This window comes from Urocampus carinirostris, chromosome 16 (assembly GCF_059441175.1).
Source record: "Urocampus carinirostris isolate Australia breed hairy pipefish chromosome 16, RoL_Ucar_1.0, whole genome shotgun sequence".
NCBI classification, from domain to species: Eukaryota; Metazoa; Chordata; class Actinopteri; order Syngnathiformes; family Syngnathidae; genus Urocampus; species Urocampus carinirostris.
Window position 1 is genome coordinate 1,672,581 of NC_142364.1, and position 26,748 is coordinate 1,699,328.

At 44.2% G+C, this 26,748-nt stretch overlaps 1 protein-coding gene and 1 long non-coding RNA gene across 2 annotated transcripts in view; one reads left to right on the top strand and one right to left on the bottom strand.

Moving 5' to 3' along the window:
- Positions 1 to 2,775: 2,775 nt before the first annotated feature.
- Positions 2,776 to 26,748, top strand: part of LOC148349956 (transmembrane protein 132D-like) — a 42,249-nt gene continuing 18,276 nt past the window's right edge. Inside the window, exons 1-5 of the mRNA XM_088355744.1 lie at positions 2,776 to 2,972; positions 7,163 to 8,009; positions 14,133 to 14,279; positions 21,212 to 21,383; positions 24,071 to 24,214. Of these exons, the coding sequence (XP_088211870.1) occupies positions 2,903 to 2,972; positions 7,163 to 8,009; positions 14,133 to 14,279; positions 21,212 to 21,383; positions 24,071 to 24,214 (1,380 nt within the window). The 5' untranslated portion in view covers positions 2,776 to 2,902. The remainder of the gene's footprint in view (positions 2,973 to 7,162; positions 8,010 to 14,132; positions 14,280 to 21,211; positions 21,384 to 24,070; positions 24,215 to 26,748) is intronic.
- The window catches only part of LOC148349957 (uncharacterized), a 47,854-nt gene continuing 29,760 nt past the window's right edge, over positions 8,655 to 26,748 (bottom strand). Inside the window, exons 4-5 of the long non-coding RNA XR_015853027.1 lie at positions 21,279 to 21,437; positions 8,655 to 9,000 (exon numbers count right to left, since the gene is read on the bottom strand). This is a non-coding gene — a long non-coding RNA (uncharacterized LOC148349957). The remainder of the gene's footprint in view (positions 9,001 to 21,278; positions 21,438 to 26,748) is intronic.

A 26,748-nucleotide genomic window follows, 5' to 3' on the forward strand; every position in this document is an offset into this window, starting at 1 on the left:
TGAAAAAGGACCAGGGGGTCCAGGCTCAAGGCACCCAGGTCAGATTTTACAGGTTTTTACTGCCCTCTAGTGGCTATGGCCCGCGGGCTTCGAGTTTGGGACCCCTGCCACATAGACATCGGAACCTCGGTTCTAAAAACAATCTTTTTCGTCATTCGAGAGAATCAAACGGCAATCTATAGAGGCAAATTTCAGTGTGACGGCGCCCCCTCGGCGTCATGTGACTCTCGGCTTAAGCTTATACCTGCGTCCATCTGCTGCGTCCCGCGGCGTCGGACATGATCCGGTTGCCACGCCGATGCGGCGTCCCGATCTGGGATCACATCTGGAGGGACAAAAATGGGGACAAAAATGGGGACGAATCATGCAAAACAACATCCAGGACATGCAGGAGACCAAGTTCATGACACAAATAGTCGACGTAAGGTTCAATTGCAAGACATAAGACTAGAAAAGCCACAAAGAGCGGATTCAAATTACGACATAGTAACGCAGGGTTTCCCATACACAGGAAGATTCTAACTTTCTCCATTACTTACGAAAGGCAAGGACACGGCAAACAAGTCACGCCCACAAAGCATCGTCAACGAAGAGGGAGAAAATCTGCTCGTCATCTAATTAGACTGAAAATGACTCTTTGTCAGGACCAGGACAGGAAACGGGAAGCAGAACCCAATCGCGTAACGTCACAGTTCATTGGGACGAAGAGGAACGAGCGCACGCTCGATCCGGGGATCGTCGGTCGCGGAAGTAGATGGATCGGAACGAGGGAGTGGTCAAAACCAAACAGATCGGGGTGAGAACAAAACAGGAGCAAAAAAAACAAAAAACAGAGATTCACTGGGCTTGGCAAAACAGGAGCAAAAACACAGGGAAAAACGGGGATTCACAGGGCTTAACGTGTCAAAACAGAGTTTCGCAGTCGCTCCGACAAAAGGCGACTCACAAGACAGAGTTTAAGTACTCCCAGGGAGCAATCTGTCAACGCGTTTGAGCCGGTGTCCGTGGGCGGGGCCAATTGGGCGCCGTGGCAACCGCGACACTCTCGGGTTAATCGATACCGATGCTGCGTTATTTTTAGTAAGCGGAGAAGATCACACGTTGAACTGTAAACGTGCTGTCTGGAATTTGAAGCTGTGTTACTCTCTGCCGCCATCTCCTGGCTTAAAGTCACGATCGCACCCTCAGTCGGTTCTTTCCTCAAGCACATGCATCTCGGATGTGCTCATATTGTCAGGAACCAGAACAGGATCAGGACCCAATCGCGTGACCTTGTCACACAAGCTTTTTATTTTACGGGAAACGGGGAGTCATGCACGTTAGGCATCCGGTCTGGCGTGGAAAGGCCAGAAGCCGATTCCAATTTCCTGAGTTGATATCGGACAGGAAGGGATCGACAGGATTGACAACAAATCAAGATCAATAATTAAAAGGAAAAACGAGACGGGAACAAAAAATGGAGAAAATAATAAACAGGAGACCAAAACAGACGGAAACAAAACTGGAACCCAAAATTAAACGGGACAAAAATAAACAGGAAAAATACCTGACTGAAGATATCAACAGGAAACCAGGACTAAGTCAGAACCCACGTCTTGTGGGGCAGAAGTTCGTTTGACCGACTAACAAAGGAAGGGCGAGAGCACTGAGCTTAAATAGACAGAAAGCCAATCTCTCAACCAGCCGCAGCTGGCGCCACATGGGCGGGGCCAATTGGGCGCCATGGCAACCGTGACACGCACCGGCGTGGCCAATTTGGCGCCATTGCAACCATGACACATATGAACTCATCTTTTGACATATTTTTGGGGGGTTTGGGTTGGTGTTTGGACTTGATTTCAAACAGACCTTTTCTTACTTTTAACACTTTCACGCTACACTAACAAAAACAGCGATGACGAGCATAAAGTCCTTCTCAGAATCTTCCAATGTATGGGAAACACCGATAGATCTAGCTTCTTGATTTTGCTCTCACAATGCCACTTACTCAATGCATTTGAATCTCGAACGTACCAAATGTGTTTCACTGCGATTGGATGATTGAATGAATGAAAACTTTATTCGAACATTCAAACAAAAACAGAACAATAACTCAATCACAAAACAATGTGACATCATCTGTTCGAAAAGGGCTAGTAAGAAGCAAATGCTTGGATTCCCTCCCCCTTCATCTTCCCTATTAAATACACCGATGATAATAGTAATAATATTGATAATAACAGTTATAATATAACAATAGTAACCATAATAACTAGGTTAACTCTAGTTGTAAAGGCACTATTCCCAATTTCTGCTATCAGTCATACCCCATTTTCTTCATCTCTGTATTCCGCCAGGAATGTTTTTTTTGTTTTAAAATTTGAAGACGTGAATCGTCGGACATTGTTTGATCCGGTCTTGTAAATTGTTCCAAAGCTTGACTCCGCACACAGACACACACATACCTTTCCTGGTGGTTCTCACCAGTGGAATTTTAAATTTACGACAGCCCCTTAAGTTATCATTTCCCTCTTATGGTATGGGATAGTAAAGAGTGCTAACTTAGTGGTAAAGAAGGTCGCGACGTGAATTCAAGTCCTGGCGCGGAATCATGTCCGCCGTTGCTTAGATCAAATGGAGAGCGACTGGCAGGGAAATCACTGATCCCTTTGACCTGGCGCACATTTAATTTGCTGGCGGCGCTTAGAGCCCTACCCCGACCCGAGCCACGTGGTCGCCACTAATCTGAAGCGTCGCACATGTCCACCGAATTCGGTCATGGGGATATTCCAGACCGCCGCTGATCCACCGTGCCGCCCGGGGTCCCGCCGCCGATGGTTTTTTAGGGGTGCCGAGGAAAGGAAAACAGGAGCGTATCGAAAAGTCTTTTTTCCGCTTACCGCAACATCGTTCCCTCGATAAGATGCTCCACTCGCTTCTCCGGTTCCTGTTTCTGTTGGTGACGGTTGCGGTGTTTGCTGCAATCACTAAAGGTAAGGGATCTGTCATTTTTTTGCAAATTTTTTGAAAAAAAATAAACCCAAAACATTTGTATAATGCTGCCTAAAATCAGGAGAATGTATCCACCAAGACAGTCAGGTCATAAATGATAAGGAAAAATAGCTTGAAGACACAAACGGTGAGGCAACCCTCATAAACAAGAGCGTCAACTATTTTTGGTGAAAAAAATACGACGATAGTAGACCTTGGTACATGACATATTCAACCAGGGATAACGGATTGCAGCCAAAACCGTGTATTTCATTTTGGGCGGACCGTAGTGAGGATCCGAAACCTAGGCTTATTAGCAAACCCCGGTACCTCGGATTATCCATCCATCAATCCATCCATTATCTGCACCGCTTATGCTCAGTAGGGTCGCAGGGGTGCTGGAGCCCATCCCAGCTATCTTTGGGCAGTGAACGGGGGACACCCTCAACCGCTTGACAGCCAATCGCAGGACACACAGGGACAGACAATTTGCTCGCTCATTCCCACCTAGGGACAATTTGGACCAGCCAATTAGCCTGACATGCAAAGGGAGAACATGCAAACTCCACACAGGAGGTTCGACCTCATGACCTCAAAACTGTGCCGCACACGCGCTAACCACTGCGCCGCCGTGCTGCTACCTGGGATTAACAAAATCCAATAACAAAATAGTACATGGTAAGTACTTACACTTTTTATGTGTACTATACGTGGATATATTCATATATAGCGTTTTCTATAGCACTTTAAGTCAATGAAGGGCTCCCAAAGCGCTTTACAATGTGCTTCACACTTACCCATTCACACACACACTCACACATCGATAGGGATTCAGCCATGCAAGGGATTAGGGATTTGGGATTCAGTGTCTTGCCCAAGGACACTTCCACATATAACACAGAGGAGCCGGGAATCGAACCAGTGACCTCTTGTTCCCAAGACGAGCGCTCTACCTTTACCTCCCGACCTAATGCCGTCCCACTGTTACATCCACTTGAGTAAGTTTTGGGACATTTTGTACTTCTAGGAGTATTTTGAAATCACTCTACTTTCTACTTGAGTAGATTTGTGAGGAAGAAGGTGTACTCTTATTCCGCTACATTAGGCTACATTGAAGCTGTTACTTAAATGGTAAATGGTAGTGCTTATCAAGTCACTGAAGAGCTCCCAAAGCGCTTTACAATGTGCTTCACACTTACCCATTCACACACACACACTCACACACCAATAGCGGCCATGCAGCCATGCAAGGCGCTGACCTGCTTATTGGGGGCATAAAGGATTCAGCGTCTTGCCCAAGGACACTTTGACATATACCACAGAGGAGCCGGGAATCAAACCTGATCCCGAGACGAGCGCTCTACCTCCTGAGCTAATGCCGCCCCAGAAAGAGAAAGAGAGGAACAAAGAAACCGAAAAAAAGAGACAGAGAGAGTGAAAGTGAGAGATACAGAGAGTGAGAGAAAAGTGAAAGAAAAATGGAGGAAGAAAGAGAGAGAGAGAGAGAGGGAAATAGAAGTTCAGCGTGGCTTTGGCAACATCAAGTGGACCTATTTCAACCTGCAGCTTGTTTTTCTCTTGCGCTTCTCTGAGTGTTGTCTCGCGGGCCGGATTCAATCCCTTAGCGGGCCTGATCTGGCCCGCGGGCCGCCCCGTTTGACCCCTGTGCTCTACAATCATACTGGAAAATGGTGTTGTTGTACTCCCCGAACTGCCCGCACACTTACATTTTTTTTCTCAGCATGACACTCAGAGCAAGGGTTCGTCTCATTTCCTGCTCCTACTATTGACAAATCTTCCATTTCCTGTTCGTCTGACTTTTCCATCTGGAGTATATTTTCTCCGTGACACAAAGCACCCGAAGGATCGTGCTCCTGTCTTTGATCAGACGTTTCTAGAAAGTTTTTGGCTTCGAAAACTCGTCACGGAATTTGTTTTTGGGCTTGAAATACGGTTCAAATACTTAGCTTAACTGAAGCAACTAGCAATGCAAGTCAGTCAAGTCCTGATTATTTGTTTGGCCCTTAATCACAAAGAGTCTCAAAGGGTGTCAGGGGACCGGACCAGAACGGAGGCAGGAGGCAGGAAGGGAGAACTCATTTGCATTAACGATTAGTACTTTTACTTAGCAAAATAAAAGTCGTCCAACTCTCAGGGACAAAACAAAACAAAAACAGGCTTACAGGCAAACAGAAACTAAGACCAGGGAATACTCAAAAAACAGGTTTTAACTCAAAACGTGCAAACACAGATTTCCTCAAGACAGACAGAACAGAATAATGCAGAACAGAAAACGCAATGAACCAGCACCCGCAATACCCACAACCCACCCTTAAGTAGCACACACGCAAATTAGCTGATTTACTACAGCCGGTGCCCAGGGGGCGGGGCCAGCCGGTCGTCACGGCGACCATGCAGGATATGACAAAGGGCTGCACAGACCGCAGATTATTGCAAGCCACAGACTATTATGACGCCATCCCCTGATCTAAAACCTACATGAGGGCAAATAATACACAGATATTGTCAACATTAGATTGAAACATTTCCACTGAGGTTGCAGATCGGATCTCAGGGGGAAGAGCATTCCACAGCACCGAGGCACCCGATGGAAAACACTGTCGGATTTCTTCTTGGCTCTTGGGATAACCAGAAGACCGGCGCTCTCAGAACGAAGGCTTCGGACCAGAACATAGGTGGAAATGAAATCTGAGGGAGCAAGTCCATGTACGATTTTGTACAATACTAAGAGAACCTTGAAATCACATCTAAGGCTAACTGGGAGCCAATGCAGGTTAGCTCAAATTGGGGTCATGTGATCAAACCTTCTTGTCTTAGTTAAAAGCCTGGCTGCAGCATTTTGTACCAGCTGAAGATCTTGATTTTGGACTTGGGGAGACCGGAGAGTAGGGCATTACAGTCATCGAGACGGGATGAATGATAATCCCCGCATCCGACTGAGACAGCATAGGGCGAATTTTAGCAATGTTGCGAAATTGGAAGAAAGCAGTTCTAGTCATATTCTTCATGTGTCTTTGAAAGGACAGATCGGGGTCAAATAGGACACCTACATTTTTGACTGAGTCGCTCTGAGTGATATTACATTTGTCAATGTTCAGAGCCGTTTTTGAGAACAAGTCACGGCATTTAGATGGACCAATGACTAACATTTAGGTCTTTTCAGAGTTAAGGCGCAAGAAGTTGAGTGACATCCACTCTTTGACCTCAGTGAGGCAGGCCTCACAGTTTCCACAATTGAGTGTGGCAGATTTCTCCATCGGAATTATCACTCGTGCTAGCGGCAAGCTGTTGTCCCGACCCCCTTTGGAACAAACTTACTCCAAACGTGTTCCAGGGAATTCCGGTCGATTAGCATTAGCGTGTGGAGTTGTCCGTTTCTTCTAGGTGTTGGAAAGCGAGAGATTCCAGAAGATACTGAACCTGAAAACGTGACTTGATGCGATAAAGTTAACTCAGAAAGGCGGGATGAATTACAATCGTTGATCAGCACTAGTATTTCTACGCAATCAAAACCGATGTCACAGGCCAGAATCGGAGACGGGACCCAATTGCGTCCGTTTAACTCAGTTTCATTGAGAGAGAGAGAGAGAGCAGTGCTTGCATCCACCATCCGATGATCGTCGGTCACGGGTGGCGGATGGCAGGAACGCGGAGGTATCACTTCTGTGTCGGGCGAGGGTCGTCGTAGGCAGCAGGAATACGGGTCGATGGCCAGGACGGAGGAGCAAAGGCTGTAACGAGTCCAGGAAAGAGGTCGGCAACAGGTATCAGGCAAGAAACAGGGCAAAACGGGTCGATGGCCGGGACGGAGGAGCAAAAGCAGAAACGGGTCCAGAAATGGGTCGGCAACAGGTATCAGGCTGGAGAAAGCAGGGCAGGAGAATGTCGGATAGTACAGAGCTTGCCTAGCTGATAGCATAGGTTCGCAGACGGTCTGACAGCTTCCTCTTGGAAGACAGGAGTTTAAAAAGAGTCCAACAGCCAACGGGGGCAGTCGCAGGTGCCCCGAATCAGCAATCATGACAACCAGAAGACATGCAACGATTAAAAAAACAACCTTTTTTATGCCAAGATTGAAAAATGTGACAGAAATCCTTCAATTAACTCAATATAATTAACTCAGAGTTATCTCAGAAAAACACGATGGATCATGGCTTTCCGTTTCTTCCAGGCGTTCAAAACCAAGAGATTCCGGAAGAAACCGAGCCCTCTACTCCGCTACCCGTCTATCCGACGGTCCGATTTCAGGTCCTCGGCGCCGATCACGTCTTCCTGACTCAGGACAGTCCCGGACCACCCGGGAACTCCAGTCTGACGTCCCACAAGCAGACTTTCCTCATCACCGATCCGGGAGCCGGTTCAGCGACCGTCAACGCGTCTTACGGACCCTTTAGCGTGGACGCTCCCGTTCCCAAGGAGCTCCTCCTCTCCGGGCGCGGGATCGTGCCGGTCATTTTAAACCGGGTGGTTCGCTCCTCTTCCCCGCTCATCAAGATCCTGTTCCACGTGCCGGACCGTTTGGACGGTCAGACCGAGGACGGAACTCATTGCGTGACGGCCTACGCTTTCTGGGGGACGAGGGAAGTCCGCGGAGCGTGTTCGGTATCTCCAAAGAAGTTCTGCCTGGCCCGGCTGAAACCGGAACCGGCTTGGTTCGGGGTTTCTGGGCCGTCCGGCAAAGAAGGACGTTCGGAAAGCGGGAAAGGGGTACGGGGTCATCCGGTGGAGGTCTACTTCCAGAGTCGGACGGAGCTGACGGGAAAGTGTACGCCGCAGGACAGCCTGCAGAGGGTCGGGGTAGGTAGGGCGGGGGTCCAGGGAGGGTCCGGGACGCCCTTGAGGAGGATCGGGAGCGTCAACTTGCAGAAAACTCCAGCTGGGAACACCACGGTTCTTCGTCTGAGGTTAGGGGGAGCCTTGGTCGTCCAGGCTTCGTCCAAGCCCCTCAAGACCGGCGATGTCGGGACTTTTTCCGTCTTCTTGGCCAGTACTTCCACTTTGGAGCGTTTCACGCTGAGGTAAGGAGGAGATTTTGCTCTATGACCGTGTACCAAAAGCATAAAATGATGCATAAAATGCAAAAAGTGGGGGGGATAAAGGCCTAATTCTTGCAGGAAGTGGATTTAAGGACACAAACAGTGGAGCAACACACATAAACAAGCGTGTTTACTCTGTGGTGAACAAAAATTCTATTCTAGTAGATGACATATGTGTCACGGACCAGGACAGGAAATAGGAAGCAGAACCCACTTGCGTAACGTTACTCACACTTTATTGGGGAGAAGAGGAACGAGCGCACACTCGATCCGGGGATCGTTGGTGGCGGAAGTAGATTGCTCGAGACGAGGAAGTGGTCAAAATCAAACAGATCGGGGTGAAAACAAAACTGTAGCAAAACACGGGCAAAAACAGGGTTTTACAGGGCTTGGCAAAACACAACAGACTTTAGCAGGAGTTTGGCAGACACTCTGACAAAAGGCGACTCACGAGACAGTGTTTAAGTAGTCAGGGAGCAATCTGTCAACGTGTTTCAGCTGGTGTCCATGGGCGGGGCCAATTGGGCGCTGTGGCAACTGTGACATCCTCAAGGGGAAGCATATACTGATTAAAAAGTAGCAGGCTTGATATTGAACCTCGGGGAACCCCACGTTTAACTTCCTGGGTTCAATGCATCCATGCTTACTAAGAAATGTCGGTCTGTGAGGTAGGAACCAAACCAGTTCAACCAGTTCATAACAGTCCAAAAGTCGAGCGACCCGACGAGAGACGGAATCCTGCGCAATCAAATGGTTACTCGGAGCGTTTTGACGCCGACGGGGCTCGGGACGAGAGCGAGCAGGTCCGCCGGTTCTACCGCCTTCATAAAAATCTCTCCGACATCTTAGTGAGCTGCTCCGGGGGGAGGACGCCCTCCCGATTCGCCGCTTTTAATATCTGGACATCCGCCGACATTCGAAGATTTCTTCGGGTGTTTGACTTCGTGAATAATGGATCTGGTTTTGTAGAAAGCTGCGAGAAAAAAATGGCGTCAGAGAACCGTTAGCGTCATGATTGCTGATTGCTGCGGCAGCTTAATTGGCGCCAACAGCCCGGACAGCTGATTTTGTTTTAAATGTCTGCTTCTATCTTCGGTGTTTTTCGTCCCGTTTGACAACGACACTTCGGATGACTTTCTATCCTATGGTTATGGCTTTTAACGCACAAAAATGCGTTTAAGTGAGGAATCAACTCCTTGCCCTGAAGAATTCTCGTGCTGGTGTGATGAGGGGGCCCTATCCTGGATGCAGAGCTGGAGCTAACGCTAAGCGGCTAGCTGCGTTATAAGTCTTTGGTACCGTCCGGACTCATGGTACCAAATAAGACTGACGAACTAGTTGTGCTGTGTTTTACGGAAATGTGGCACACGTCTAGCATCCCGGACGCTAACCCGGAGCTATCCGGAGCTACCTGGCTTCAGACAGACAGAGACACAAAAGCCTGCAGGAAGCAGAAAGGAGGCAGACTCATTATCTATGCAAACACGAAGTGGTGTAACCCTGGCTTTGCGTGTGTGGTCAACTATGCTAGGTCCTTAGCTTGGCCTAAGAGCTTGCTCTGTCCACTCCACGCATCGGCCCGGTATTGCAGTACCTCTGGGAACGGTGCATTCGCAATGATCGCAGCAAGGCTTTAGGGCTAGGACCTTAGCTTGGCCTTTTGGCTGAGAGTAAGTGTACCGGCTCCTAGGCTTTGTAGCGTATAATGAACTGATTGATAACGGATAATGGATAATGAATAACGAAGATAGATCAATAACCCTTAAAAACCCCAAAACCCTGGGCACAAAGATTTCCATCTGCCGCAGGGACGTCGAACTTTTGGCCTAGCGTGAGACCTCATCCACTCCGCTGTGGCTAAACTACTACACAGCACCCGAGGCCATCCTGTGAATCTGTTAATAAGCAACAAAAGAATACTGCTGGAAGTCTGAATTTCCCTACGGGATGAATCAAGTATTTATCTATCTATGGTATCTATCTATCTCTCTATCTATCTAGACATCTAATTATCCATCTATCTATCTCTCTATCCATCTATCTAGACATCTAATAATCGATCTATCTATCTATCACTCTAGACATCTATCTATCTATCCATCTCTCTATCCATCTATCTATCTATGGTATCTATCCCTCTATCCCTCTAGACATCTATCTATCCATCACTCTCTCCATCTCTCTAGACATCTATCTATCTAGACATCTATCTATCTATCTATCATGACATGATCCAGTCCGTGAAACCGCGCATCCCGCTAAATACAAGATACAATTCGGTATTCAGGTTCTTCTTAAACGGGATCGAGAGAAAAAAAAACTTAAATGAAGTTGAAGTGCTGAAGTCCAAGTTAACTCGGGGGGGAAAAAGTGATGGCATCTGTCTCCCAGCCCCGCCATAATCTGGTCCGTGATACGGCGCCCCCCCCCCTAATCCCAGAGACATGCGAAGATACGCGTATTAACGGCTGGAAGTTAAAGCTGCCCTTGAGCCAAACACGCCGACCCACTGACCCCCTTTTGCTCCGTCTTGCCCCTCCTCTCCGACGTCCCGAAAGTCCTCGTCCGTCCGACCCCGAAAAAGGAACCCCGAAAAGATCCCGTTTTGCCCCCAAGGTTGAGCAGCGCTCGCTCAGATGATCCGCAACCCTTGATTGAAAACCCGTCCGAAGGGTTAACTCTTCAGGGTGCGCTTGATTCGCCAGAGGATTACGCCGCCGCCGCATCTGTTTCCCACGTGCGATTTGACGAGCGATGATTTTTAGCGGATTTTTAAAGGGACGGTGTGTATTGTTTGACCGCTAGCGCAGGGGTGTCAAACTCGTTTTAGCTCAGGGGGCCGCAGAGTCGAAAAAACATTCCCAGGAGATAAAAGAGAAAGAAAGAGAGAGAAAGCTGAAAATCAAAGACAAAGAAAAAAAAGAGAGAGAGAAAAAGCAAAAAGAGAGGGAAAAACAGAGATCACACGAGGGGATAGAGAATAGAGAAGAGAGAGAGAGAGAGACAAAAAAAAGAGAAACATTTGGGAAAATAGATTAAGCAAGAGAAAGAGAGAGAAATACAAAAAGAAAGAGAGAGCTAGAAAGAAAGAAGACAAGAAGAGAGGGAAAAACAGAGATCACACGAGGGGGATAGAGAATAGAGAGAGAGAAAAAAAGAGAAAAATTAGGGAAAATAGAGCAAGAGAAAGAGAGAGAGAAATACAAAAATAAAGAGAAATGGAGTGTGAAAGGACAAAAAGTGAGGGAAAAGCAGAGATAACACGACAGGGATAGAGATAGAGAGAGAGAGAGACAAAAAGAGAAAAATTTGGATAAATAGAGTGAGCAAGAGAAAGAGAGAGAGAGAGAGAGAAATACAAAAAGAAAGAGAGAGGTAGAAAGAAAGAAGACAAGAAGAGAGGGAAAAACAGAGATCACACGAGGGGGATAGAGAATAGAGAGAGAGAAAAAAAGAGAACATTTGGGGAAAATAGAGTGAGCAAGAGAAAGAGAGAGAGAAATACAAAAATAAAGAGAAATGGAGTGAGCAAGGACAAAAAGTGAGGGAAAAGCAGAGATAACACAACAGGGATAGAGATAGAGAGAGAGAGACACAAAGGAAAAAAAAATAAAAATTGAGGAAAATAGAGTGAGCAAGAGAAAGAGAGAGAAATACAAAAAGAGAGAGGATGAGAGAAAACCAGAAATAAAGAGAAAAGTGATTATAAGAGAGAATAAGAAGTAGAGAAAGAAAGAGCAAAAGAAAATAAAGATAATTTGAGATAGATAGAAAGAGGAAAAAAGGAAAAAGAAAGCCAGAGGAAGATAGAGATAAACAGAAAAAGACAGAGTAAGAAAGACAGAGAGAGAGAAAGAAAAGAGAGGGAGAGAGAGAGAAAAACAGAAAAGGGGAAATGAGGAGAAAGATGGAGAGAGAGAAAGAAAGAGAGAAAAAGAAGAATCTTCACCCTGATTTGAGCACAGCGTGAGTATGAAGTGGCTGCGTGTGTGCACGTGGAAGGAGTAGATGCTCACGACAACATAGCGGAGCGCGGCGCCCCCCTCTCACAATTGCCCCGGGAATTGTCTAATTATGACTCTGTTATTGAACATTTTTCAAGCGCTTCCTTTCCTCCCCCGTTTTTTTTTTTTTTTTTTTTTTAATCGACGCGGCCCGAAAACCTTTGCGTCGGTCTATGACCTTGACCCGGTCGTCCCGCTAATCGCTATATGGCCCGGCCTAGCGTCCGCGTGTCCCTTTTTTCCACTGGTTGTTTTCTTCACTGATATTGTTGACAGGACAGTACTTCTAGATGTCTTTCTCTCTTTCTGGCTTTCTTTTTTCTCAATTTTTCTCTCATTTTGCACTTTTTACCTCACTGTTTCTCTTTTTTTCTTGCTTTCTCTCTCACCAGTTTTATATGTTTCTCTCTCTCTTCTCTTTCTTTCTTCTCTCTCTTTTCTGTTTTTCTATCTTGTCTTTTTTTGCTTTTTCTCTTTTCCTTGTCTTTTTCTCCTTGTGTTTTTCTCTCTCTCATTTTTACTCCTTCCCCCTCTCTCTTCTCTTTCTTTCTTCTTTCTCGTTTCTGTCTTTCTATTTTGTCTTTCTTTTGCTTTTTCTCTTTTTTTCCTGTCTTTTTCTCATTGTCTTTTCTCTCTCATTTTCACTCCTTCCCTCTCTTTCTTCTCTTTCTTTCTTCTCTCTCTTTTCTGTCTTTCCATCTCTTCTTTCTTTTGCTTTTCTCTTTTTTCCTGTCTTTTTCTCCTTGTCTTTTTTTCTCTCTCATTTTTCACTCCTTCCCTCTCTCTCTTCTCTTTCTTTCTTCTCTTTTTTTGTCTTTTTATCTCTTCTTTCTTTTGCTTTTCTCCCTTTCATCTGTCTTTTTTCTCTTTGTCTTTTCTTTCTCTTTTTTGACTCCTTCCCTCTCTCCCTCTTCTCTTTCTTTCTTCTTTCTCTTATCCGCCTTTCTATCTTTTTTTCCTTTTTTTCTGTCTTTTTCTCCTTCTCTTCTCTCTCCTCTCTTTTTCCGTTTCTGTTGACGTCGGGTGCCCCCGCTCCCGGTGTTGGCCCTTAGGAGGCCCCGGAGGTGGCGCGACGCAGCAGCTGGACAGGGGCCGGGACGGGCGTAGGGAGCGGGGTGTCGCGACGCGTGCGTCTGAATCCCATTAAGCCGTCCTCCTCTTGGGGTTCCTGGCCAAACGCATGCTAATTCATGCTAATTTCCAGTCTGCTCGCAGCTAGCGACGCATCTGTTTGCGGGTTTGTGGCCGCCTCGCGTTCGGCGAAGCGATTCCGGCTAAACGGACGCTCGCCGCAAACTAATTGGCACATTTTCTCTAATTGGTCTTTTTTAATTGTGATTAAAGCCGAGTCAGGTTTCACCGACACCGCCCGAGGCTTCCGATTAGGTTTTCGGTTATCGTGCGAATGAGAGACTTTGTGAATCGCAGTCATTCCGGAAAGAAAACGAATTTCCATCATTGAATGAAGAAGAAAAATGGGGAAAAATGATTCGGTCGCTGAATAAGTCAAGTCAAGACTATTATGACACCGTCCCCTGATCTAAAACCGACATGAGGGCAAGGAAAAACTCAAAAACATGTCAAGTCCTGTTTATTTGTTTGGCCCTCAATCACAAAGAGTCTCAAAGGGCAGCACAGACCACAGATTATTGCAAACCACAGACTATTATGAAGCCTGCCCTGATCTAAAACCGACATGAGGGCAAGGAAAAACTCAAAAACATGTCAAGTCCTGTTTATTTGTTTGGCCCTCAATCACAAAGAGTCTCAAAGGGCAGCACAGACCACAGATTATTGCAAACCACAGACTATTATGAAAGCCTGCCCTGATCTAAAACCGACATGAGGGCAGGAAAAACCTCAAAAACCACAGGATGAGATCTGTTATCCCTGTCAACGGTGGTCAAAAGTGGGCAATGACTTTTTCACAAAGTGTGCGATACTAAAATTGGTTTGATGATCTGAGTGAGATATATGCAAAAAAACAGAAATCAAGAAGGGGGTGATTACTTTTTCACGGCACGGTATACAGATATACATAGAAATATACAGTACATGTGACACAGTATTCAGTATACACATCTTTCCGATCTTCCCGTAGGGCCACGGTCAAGCCGGGATTGTCTTTCGGCGGCGTTCGGCCGAGCGAACCGACGCTATGGGACGCCGGGGCCGAACCCGGCCGGGTGGCCTTCCCTAACACCGTCTCGGTGGTCTGCCGGAGGAAGGGGGCCATCGTGGGAAAGAGGTCAGTGCGCGACGTCGGGACGATGCTAACTGATGCTATCGTGCTAGCAACTCAGCATTTCCGAAGGATTTTCTTACTCTATTTGTTGATCGAAGGCTAATGGCCCTCAGGAACCGACGTGGATCCGCTCTATGGTGAAATTGTCAAATAGCAAGAGATAGAAACCTAAACTATCCCCCAGGACCCCAGACCAGACACGAATTGTAAACTGTAATCCCTCGTTTATAGCACTGAATAGGTGACAGAACCTGCAAATAGACCCCAATTATTTTTACATGCGATCTGTTGGCCCGCACTTGGTCAACTACAGATAATGGATCGCAGTCACACAGGTGCTGTTTATTGTTGTCGGAACGAATGTAAAACAAGAGCCGCCACGCACAACTCATTTTTGCTCTCAGCGCAGGCTTAAAACAGTAGTTGACCGGAAATAATGGATTGTGACCAAAACGGTCCAGTTCAATTGAGGTGGGCACAATGGTACGGTTCAGCAGCCCAAATAACAACAAAAAAAGCGCACTACACGCCCCAGCATTAGTCGACCAGGGACGATGGATCACGGCTATAATGGTCCCTAACGCAGAAATATGAAATAAGGGATAATGAAGCACAGCTGCACAAGTGCAGTTCATTTTAAGATGAAATAATGGCAAAAAAGAGCGGCTAGGCCTTAAAGAAGTGCACTCCTAATGGATTGCAAACCTTGGCAAAATTGCGCTTGGTTGGCCCCCTGCTCGCAGCAAGACAAGATCAGGGATAATGGATCAAAATGGAAGCAAAAAGTGTGTCGTGCATCATAAAGGGTTCTGGTCCCCATCAACCGCAAAAAAAAAGTGAAAGAAGGGATTACAGTTCTTCCAAAATCAAAAATGCTCTCCTCTGGTCCCCACTTGCAGCAATATGCAGTCAGGGATAATGGATCATGAGCGCAAGACCGCAGTCCACCTTTTGGTGTACAGAACAGCAGAAAAGTGCCACCAGACCTGACAAAAACAGGCTCTGCTGCTCCCCTGCTCGTAGCAATATGCGACTGGGGATAATGGATTGCAGACTATTTTTTCAACCTACGATGCACCAAAGTCGCAAAGTACAGAGTGTTGTATATTGTAGGGGATTCTGGTCCCTACTAAACAAGAGATAACGGTTCTTTCTAAATCAAAAATGCATTTTTTTGGAGCTAGCTCTATTTAGCATTGGCATCCAAATGTTGGAATATTCATGGGTTTCAGGGTCCGTCCAACTTTTAATGGCCTAATTTAAGCAATCGTGAAGGACATTTCAATCCATTTTTCCATTTTCTCCAGTCCCGTTAAAAGAAGAAATCCGGTTGGAATCGTGTATCTTAATTATCTATCTGCCATTTACATATGCGATTTTTAATCTTGCTGTCAGGACCAGAACGGAAACAGGACCCAATTGCGTAGCGTTTACCACACGTTTTATTGAATGGATCTTGGATCTTCCGTAGCGAGCGACGGCGGTGTCAGGGACGGAAAAACGGGTCGGTAGTCGGGACTGGGAGAGCAAGGCGCGGTCGTGAGTCGTAAGCCAGAACGGGAGAGTAGACGTAGTCAGGGACAAAAAGAGGTCGTAAGCCGGGACAGGAGAACAGACGTGGTCAGGATCAAAACGGGTCGTAGCCGGAGACAGACGGGAGCCAAAACGGGACAGGTGAAAGTCAGGGTTGGAAAAGGCTTGCCTAGTATACATTGAGGTTCGCAGACGGACTGACAAAAGGGGACAGACAGGACAGGGTTCAAATAGTGACACGCAGCTAGATTTTTAGATCTTGACTGAGTAGAATAGAATAGAATAGAATATACCTTTATTGTCATTGTTACAAAATGGGTTAACATATTGTGACAACGAAATTGGGCATGACACTCCAGGTTCACATATTCACAGTGAGGATAAAAGAAACCAAGAAGATAAAGGAACAGAGAAGATAAGGTTATAAAACAAGGAGGATAAGGTTATAGTTATAATTGACACAATATTTACTCAAAGGAACGTCGGCAAATCAAAAATCTATTTGTTTTTCAGACAAACCTCTCTCCGTATGTGTGTTGGGTAAATATGATATGTAGCTTCCATTTTCAGTTGCAGGAAGTTGTTCCTGTTACATGGCCCATAATCAATTCCTTCACTCATAAACATTTCACAGTGTCCTGTTTCAGTGGAGCATGCACCAGCCCTTAGGGTCGCTTCATAGGACAATGTCATACAAACTAATGCAAGGTACTGTTAATAACGAGGGAAGAAGAAATACGATTGGCCTAGCAAAGCCACTAGAGAGCCAGTGTCGGTATCATTTTTATGTCAACTTGTTATGGCGACAATTTCAAGAATTTGCAAAGCTTTCAGCCAAAATTCAAGCATTTTTTCCAGCATTTTCAAGGATTTCAAGCACAGGTCCAGACCCCCTCGTTACCGTGCCGTATACCGTACGCGAGGCTATAACCGGACGGATATCATCCGTCCGAGTCGCCGACACAGACGTCTCCTCCGACCGAATGCAAACGACCGCCCGTCGTCCGTCCCGACCCATTTCTTGGTAATCGTCCGTAATCACGGATCCGTTATCCCTTAAGCCCTCGCCCGTTGGCGAGGGGAGGGGGGGATTAGAAAAGGGCAGATATGCCAAGTTTTCCCCCTTTCACGCACACACTGGATGCTGAAAGAAGATGTCGACCGATTTAAGAGCATAAAAGAAGGATTTCCAGGAAATAAGCAGCAGAAGCACACACTTACTGCTCCTAAGCGACTACGTACTGTAAATCCAGACTCCAGAGTGCGCCTGATTACAATTAAGGGAAGAAACTCCAAATTTCCCTTAGTACAAGCCACGTCGCATCTTAGGCCCCAAAAAATGAACTTGTTCAGTTCAATCTTTTAGATTTAAAAAACATCAGCGGGGAAATGTCCAGTAAAGTAACATGTTGTGCCGTGCCCAAGGCTCTCAATCCAATCCTGAAATACTAAAGGATAATGTGTGCTTTGCAACACTAATCCGGTTGTAATCCAAATTCTACAAAAATACAACAGAAATTCTACAAAAACGTTATTATATGAATAGTGGAAAATTATTACTACAGTAATACTACAAAATACAACTACACTATCAGCACAAAAATCCTACTGCAGAAATATTACAAAAAAGTGTACTACAAAATTACTACTAAGTACTGTAAAAATATTACGATATACATAATACAAAATACAACAGAAATACTACAAAATACGACCACAGTAATACTAAAGAAATATTACACGAATACTACAACAATGATCCTAATGAAATACTAAAAAATTACTACGAAAGTCCTACAGCAGAATCCTACAGAAATACTGCAAAACTATTGCTACAGAATACAAAAATACATGGATGGCTGCATGGCCGCTATTGGTGTGTGAGTGTGTGTATGAATGGGTAAGTGTGAAGCACATTGTAAAGCGCTTTCTTCATTGACTTGAAAAGCGCTATAGAAATGGAGAACATTTACCATTTACCATATAGCAAATGACTAGCATAGCCAGCCCTCTTGGCATACAAGGGATCGTCAACCATCTTGAATGCCTACTTTTAGTTTTGTTCTGTCCCTTTTAGAGAGCCTGAATACTCGGGAAAAAAATTATGGACATCTTTGTAATTAGTACTATTTGCAGATTGATTGGCAGATAGATAGATAGATGTCTAGATATATGTCTAGATAGATGCCTAGATGGATGGATAGATAGATAGATGCCTAGATGGATGGATAGATAGATAGATGCCTAGATAGATAGATGCCTAGATAGATAGATAGATAGATGCCTAGATAGATAGATGCCTAGATAGATAGATAGATAGATAGATAGATAGATAGATAGATAGATGTCTAGATAGATAGATGTCTAGTCAGATAGATGTCTAGATAGATACATGTCTAGATAGATAGATAGATGTCTAGATAGATGTCTAGATAGATAGATAGATAGATAGATAGATGTCTAGATAGATGTCTAGATAGATGCCTAGATTGATAGTTGTCTAGATGTCTAGATAGAAAAATGTCTAGATAGATAGATAGATGTCTAGATAGATACATGTCTAGATAGATACATGTCTAGATAGATAGATAGATAGATAGATAGATAGATAGATAGATGTCTGTCTAGATAGATCTCTAGATAGATGCCTAGATTGATAGTTGTCTAGATGTCTAGACAGATAAATGTCTAGATAGAAAAATGTCTAGATAGAAAAATGTCTAGATAGATAGATAGATAGATATATAGATAGATAGATGTCTAGATAGATGCCTAGATAGATAGATGTCTAGATAGATACATGTCTAGATAGATAGATAGATGTCTAGATAGATGTCTAGTTAGATAGATAGATAGTTGTCTGTATAGATAGATAGATAGATAGATAGATAGATAGATGTCTAGATAGATGTCTAGATAGATGCATAGATTGATAGTTGTCTAGATGTCTAGACAGATAAATGTCTAGATAGATAGATAGATAGATGTCTAGATAGATACATGTCTAGATAGATAGATAGACGTCTGGATAGATAGATAGATAGATGTCTAGATAGATGCCTAGATTGATAGTTGTCTAGATGTCTAGATAGATAGATGTCTAGACAGATAAATGTCTAGATAGATGTCTAGATAGAAGATAGCTACTTCATTCATCGGGGTAGGGAATTTCCCACTTCCAGCAGTATCCCTGTGTTGAAAAATAAAATAATAAAACAAAAGAAATAGAATACAGAAATACCGAATATAATGTGATGTTACAGAGTATTTAAATAGTGCTACGGAAAATACACACTGTCATAAAAAATAGGGTAATATGCAAATGTGTGTGTGTGTGTGTGTGTGTGGGGAGGTTGTTAATGTGGGTTTTTATTCCCCCGGGCGGAGTTAAAAAGCCTTATGGCATGCAGAAGAAATATCATAATCATATATCAAGGCGTCAAGTACATTTTTTGGGGGAGGGGGGGGGCGTAACTGTGACATAATTTTAGCAGTTAGAGGTCCAAAAACTTTTGACCCAATAGTTAATATGATTACCTAATACTTACTCGATAACTGATCATCAGTTAGTCCAAAAAAACGGTGGTATTGGATATTCCCGTGAATATTAAAACGCATGCCATCGACCCGAATTTTATTACTTGGTATCAAATAAATAAATCCTGTATTTCCATTAGTTATTTATTTTTGAATTTGATACATCTATTGGTATTATTACTGGGAATATATATATATATATATATATATATATATATATATATATATATATATATATATGCAGTGGAAATAAGGCGTTATAAACAAGTTTTTCTCTCCGTCTCTCTTTCTCAACCTCTCTGCATCTCATTTTCTCTTTCCTTCTTTATCTCCCATTTTCTCTTCTTTTTTCTCTCTCTTTCACTATTTCCCTTTTTTCTCTCCCTCAGTTCCTCTATTTTTCCTTTTTTTCTCTCTTCTTTTCTCTATCTCACTTTCCCTCTCAAACTTTTTTTTTTCTATGTCTCTCTTTTACGTTCTTTCTTTTACTCTCCTTTGCACTCTATCACTATGCCTCTCTTTTCCTTTTTTTCCTTTCTCTCTTTTTTTTCTTACTTTCTTTCCCTCTGTGCCTACTTTAACTGGGTAATAACATAGTAAAAACAAAATGAGTCGTTCAAACTATATGTATATCCAACTAATTAGTATCTCCGCTGAAAAGCTGGCGGGTCTCAAACAGCATCCAAGGTCTCGCGACCCGTATCGCTTTCTTTACAACAAACGCGTTACCGTGGCGACGGCTTTGAAAACAACCACGGCGACGCTTTGATTTTTGTTTTTGTTTTCCGTCTGCGGATCGCAGAGAAGAAAATAACCCTCGTTGAATGATTTCTGCATCGGTACTGCTTTTACTTGTTGCTTTGGAATTTTGATGATCCGTACCTCTTTGATGTATCTCGCCTTTTTCTGTGAAGTACTTTCTCAAATATCGGCTTTATCGTATTTTGTTTTCATTTCTTTTAATCTATCTGAACCTTAAATGCGGTCGACCCATTGTCTCTATTCTACATACAGTGATACCTGAATGCATATTGCTGTGAGTGAGAAGAACGCAATTTTTTGCCACTCCAAAATGTGAACTACACTCATTCATGATCCATTCTCCTCGATAGCATATTGCTAAAAACAGGGATCGTCAGAAGCCACTTTTGTCTAGCCTGACAGCTTCTTGTTTTTCCATGACTGTTTTTAAGCCTTAAATTGACTAAATGAACTGCACTGTTTTGACCTTGATCTATCATCCCTGGTTGACTAATGCTGGAAGAGCGCATTTTTGGCTGGCAGAGCACATTTTTGTCGAGCCTCAGGGCTGTTTTTGGCCGTTATGTGTACCAGAAAGTAAACTGCACTTGTGCAGCCACATTCTATTATCCTCAGTCTCGTAGTGACCAATAGAATCCATTTTTGTCAGGCCTGGCAGCTTTAGTTTTACCATTACTGTTTTTAGGCCTAAAATTGACTCAATGAACTGCACTGTTTTGACCTTGATCTATCATCCCTGGTTGACTATTGCTACAAGCAAAGGCTGGCAGAGCGCATTTTTGTCGAGCTAGGGGCTCTTTTTGGCCGTTATGTGTACCAGAAAGTAAACTGCACTTGTGCAGCCACGTTCTATTATCCCCAGTCTCATAGTGACGCGAGTAGTGACCAATAAAAGGCACTTTTCTCAGGCCTGGCGGCTCTTCTTTTGACTGTATTTCCGCCTAAAATGAACTGCACATGTGCGGGGAAGGGGATTACTTATAGATGTTTGCATTTCATGTTTTTTTTTGGTCCAAATAACCAGTGTTAAATGAAAATGACAGTATTATTTTGGATTTTCTTTCCACTTTGTCTTGGTGTCAATTGACTTCAATGCACTACAGAGGTCTCCTGGAGGTTTTCCAGTTGGACTTTACGGCGAAAGAGGGCTCGGAACCGATCGAGACTCACAGCGTCTCCTGGAGACTGGAACAGCCGGGGGACGTCAGGGATGTGGGTCAGATGCGGATCTACGCCACTCAGCGGGACTACGTGGGACTAGCGCCTCTGGTCTTGGTAAGAAACACACGGAAGCCGTAAATTGGAGTCGCCGGGACAATGCAGGCTGCACTGAGGGAAAAGAAAACAGAAAGACAGCTTACTTGAAAATAAATAAATCTTTCATATTATATATGCATACACTGGAGATCAGAATTAGAGAACAACTCCTAAAAAATGGAATCATTCTGAAATAATAGAAACTTCACTGCAGTTTAAGGACAATTGGTTGTGTCTATACAAGAGGTAAGATCAGCCCTCTGAAGCATGATGGTCGGAGACACATTGGAGAAAGACTAAACCTAAAGTATGTAAGATAAAGTCATTGAAAGGTGGAGGAGGAAGTGTCATGGTTTGGGGAAGCAGGAGTATGCAACGGGATCAGACACGGCACTGCAGGGTAAACATGTCATCAAGACTTTAGAGGGGAAAGCCGATGTGACTCAGCTGTGCCCGCTCCTTTGGTGCCAACGGCCTCGGATTGGCTCCCTGTCCCTATTTAGACCCACTCCCTTCTGTCACCTGTTGTCAGTCCGTCTGCGAACCTCAGTTTACCCTAAGCAAGCTTTTTTCAACCCTGACTCACACCTGCTTTTGCTCCCATCTGTTCCTGGCTTTGACCAGTTTTTTTTTTTTATCCTGACCACGTCGACTCTCCTCTCCTGGCTTTCGACTCGTTTCTGATCCCGACCCGGTTTTTGCTCTCCTGTCCCGGCGACTGACCCGTTTTTTCCGTTCCCACAGATGTCCCGCGTACGCGTTCAGAGCGTAAAGAATTTGAAACTCGTAAGCTGTTGTATCGGTTGACTAAGCCTATTTTAGACTTCATAAATACAACCTGGTAATAACATAAAAACCGGTCGTCCTTTGCGCTAATGGGCCACAAAAAAAAGTATCTCTCGGCTTGGAAAAGTTTACAGACCCCCGGTATAGGTAAACCAAAAACGAAAGAATCCCAATTTTTCTTTCTCTTTGGTCTTTTGGCCTTTGAGCGCAGAAGTGATTTTGATCTCAAGGGATGCGCCGGGATTGCTCAGGTGGGTGGAAAGAGCTAGCATGGCGGCGGAAATGAAAGGCTAGCCGGAGCAGACAGATGGTCAAGGGGAAGCTTTTCACAAGGAATTAGCCGGAGTGGCCGCCACGCTCGGAAAAAAGGCCGAAAAAGGATCCCGGGGACTTCAAACCGGGTCTCGGCTCGGCTTGTGAAAAACAAAGACCGCTCGTTTCGAAGGTGATGTCGTGTTCTGAGCTGACATTTACTTATTCTTAAACAGCGGGGGGGATGTTTGAACTTTTCTTTCCTATTTGTTGTCTACTGTCCGACAGTGCCTCGCCAGAGTCTCGGGATTCATTTATTACAATTGATATACTGGATCACTCAGTATATCCATTATATACCATTATCTCTCACAAATCTGAATCTAATTTCATCTGTATTAGGTACGGGGCTGACGACATCCTGAAAGATCGCCAACATTACAAGCTTATTAGGGTTTTTGGACACCTTGATGCCGTTAATAAAATGAATGAGAGCCTTTTCTACTGTCTTTTGACAGTGTCTGAAACAACGTCTGCCCAGACGCCTGGGGCGTGCATCTTTTACGTCGGGCGTACAACTTACACAACTTTTTAAAGAAAATATGGAAAAAAAGAAAGGAAAAAAAACGAAAGATTTTTTTTTTTTCAAAAAAAAAAAGTTTCCTTTAATCCGATTTTGAAATCTTCGTTTGGTTTGGGAATTTTGGAATGTCGGTATTCCGTTCCGCAATTTGCATACTCGGCAGCCAATCAGAAGCCTGCATCGACTAACTTCGTGCTCCTGGACTTTCCCGAGCCTTATAAGGTTGTACATTTGCATATCATTTTCCCAAGTAGACGCACGGAAAACACAAGAAAAATGGATAGGTGGTTAGGAATCAAGCCAAAACTTCAAAAGAAGCGAACAAAATGTATGACGCTCCAAAATGTAAACGTACATGAAAAGCATGGTGGCAAGAGGAGTTCACATGGCTTGTAGCAGACGCACAGAAAACACGAGAAAAATAGAAAAGTGGTTGGGAATCGAGCCAAAACCTCAGCCCCAGAAGAAAGATTCAAAAGTAGCAAACAAAACTGATGACGCTACAAACGTGACGTACATGAAAAGCATCGTGGAAAGAGGAGTTCACGTAGCTTGTATATATTTCAAAGTGTTGTTCTTTTATATATTCTGATTATCAATCTAAATACTTTGCAAAAATGGTTTTTTTTTTATCAATGAGTCGTCTTATTGCGTTTCAAGTTATGAAAAATGGGGCAGGGAACTTGATGTCTGGGCAGGCAACTTTTCAGAGTTGTCTTCCCTGCTGTCCGCTAACTTTTTCGCACGACTTTCCGACACCGCTTTTGAGATGAATTTTCACAAGAAGAACGAAGTTATACGGCTATGCTATCGGGAATAAACGACTAAAGAGTCGCTCGTTTTTGTTGTTTCAGCCGCCCTATTTGCTCCACTTGTGATACGGGGATACAGTAATATTGGTGGGTGTGGCTTAGCACTAGCTGTCGGATCTATGAAAAAGGGACAGGTGTGGGGTGATTGGGCACACATTTGGCGCCCTCTGGTGGACGGAGGCGCACAAAACCCTAACGTGTAGACGTTTTGTGCAATGAATGGGTGAATTTCTTTTTTAATACGAATCCTCATGTTCCCTTATGGCGTGCAGAGCAGCGATTTGCTGAATACGGCCGTGCTGACGGGCAAAACAGTGAAAGTGCCGGTGAAAATTTTAGCAGTGGAGGAAAGCGGCGACGTCACGGATGTCGGTCGGATGGCCGGCTGCAGGTCGGCCGACAGAGAAGTGCTCAAGGTAAGATATTTACTCACCGTCATTTCTTTCCCAATTTTTTTAGTTCAAACAAGTTGTTTGTAACAAAAACATCAAAATTTGGCCTCATGAAAGCATGGGCCATTCAATACGTTCAATTACTTTCTGTGTATAGTTTTCAATTGATATTTTTTACAAAGATAAACAAAATTGAAGTATGACAGTATTACTGAATAGCTCCTGAAATATATTTTTGTTCAAAACTAAAACATATTACATATTACTCTCTCTCTCTCTCTCCATATATACATATATTAGATAGATAGATAGATAGATAGATAGAGAGATAGATAGATGGAGATAGATAGATAGAGATAGATGGATAGAGATAGATGGATAGAGATATAGATATAGATAGATAGATAAATAAATAGATGGATACATAAAGATAGATAGATGTCTAGATAGATGTCTAGATAGATAGACAGAATCTTAGATAGAATCCTGGATAGATAGATAGATAGATAGATGTCTAGATCGATAGATAGATAGATAGATAGATAGATAGATAGATATATACTTTATTCATCCCCGTAGGGAAATTCACACTTCCAGCAGTCTACCCCGTTGTTTATTAACAGATTAACATGATGCCCGAGGGTGCTTGTAGCGGAGTGGATGACGTCACGCCAGTCCAAAAGTTCGACATTCCTGCGGCAGATGGAAATCTTTTCTTTGTGAAAATCCAGGGATACACCACCTCGTGTTAGCATATAGATAGAGATATAGGTAGATAGATATATGCCTTGTACGACCCCCATGTACAATCGGGTCCAAATAATAATATCAATGATGCTAAAAAGCTACTGAAATGTGGTTTCCTACTCCACCGGTTGACTTATGGAGTCTTCCCTCTCGACTCGCTCGGAATGGAAAAGTGACTCGATGACACTCAGCGAGAACTTGCTGCACTCTCATGAGCTTAGCACGGAAGGGACCTCCCACACAAAAGCCACTCATCTCAGGCTGGGTCCAGAAGCGTCGCCGCTTGACCTTTTCTAGAATGGCTCCGTGTCGTAGCACCGCTAGAGCATTCTAGAAAAGGACAGTGTTTTAAATTGGCCCACCGGATGTCGCTCTAATGTGCAGAGCAAGCAAAATGGAGTCCGAGGAAGACGACGACCTACGGAGACTGAAGGGGATCGAAAAGCTGACGAACCATTCTCGAAGAAAGACGAAAAAAAAGGGAAAAATATATATATTTGATTAAAGAATAAAAAGGAAGGGAGAAGGAAGAAGAGCCAAAAAAAAGTAGTGGAAAAGAAAGCAAAAAAAGGAAAAGGAGAAATAGTAAAAAAAAGAAAAAAAAGAAAAGCAAGGAATTAAGAGAAAAAAGACCAAAACGAATCCAAAATGCTATCGATTTCATTTTTTCTTTTCCCTTTTTTTCTTGTCTTTTATGTCCTCTCTCTTTTTTTTTAAATATCTTTTTTCTTTTCTTTCTTATATTTCTTATTTTCAAAAGAAACAAGGTACCTGTTGGTCACTTTGAGTCTCCGTATTTTGTCTCCTTTCGTTGTGCTTTTAGCACTCATTTTCGGTGGCATGACAGAACACGGCGGCGTTCTGTGGGAAAATGATACACACTGTCCCTTTAACTTTCATATTGAGGTATTGAGGGCGATCATCGTAAGGTCGGCGAGTTTAAGACCCCATATACGCATATCCATTCATCGCTCATCATTCTTCTACGATTCCACCATTCTATGGAATAAAGGTTCTCTCGCTGAAGTTCACCGTGACGTCATTTTCCGAAGCTATTGTGCAATGACGCCATTTAATATGTCGCATTTGCATTCATCCTCTTCACTCTTTATTCATTTAACAGCGATCGGAATCACGGATAGAGTAGAATAGCACGCCATTATTGTCATTACACAGTGAACGCCATTCAAATGCTGCCCCATATACTGCATGGATACACAGAGAATTCAAAATGGAACAGAATTTGAAAGCAGTGTCAGAATTATTGATGTGACTCAGCTGTGCCCGCCCCCTTGGCGCCAACTACCACCGGTTCTAAATGGCTCCCGATGAGTATTTGAAACCAGTCCTGTCTGTCCCCTGTTGTCAGTCCGTCTGCGAACCTCAGTGAACCTTAGGCAAGCCTTTTCGACCCTGACTCTGACCTGTCCCGTTTCTTGCTCCCGTCTGTCTCCGGCTTCGACCTGTTTTGATCCTGACCACGTCTGCTCTCCAGTCCCGGCTTACGACCTCTTTTTGTCCCCGACGACGTCTACTCTCCCGTTTTGGCTTACGGCTCGCTTACGACCCCGACCACGCCTTGCTCTCCCAGTCCCGGCTACTGACCCGTTTTTTTCCGTCCCTGGCACCGCCATCGCTCGCTACGGAAGTTCCACTTCCGCATTCGGAGCACCATTCGAGTACAAGAACGACTTGCTTCCCGCACCCAGCGGATCGTGGGCGCAGCCTTTTCTCTTTGCTCTGATGAAACTTGTGAGAAACGTAACGCAATTGGGTCCTGTTTCCGTTCTGGTCCTGACAAGTAGCGTAAT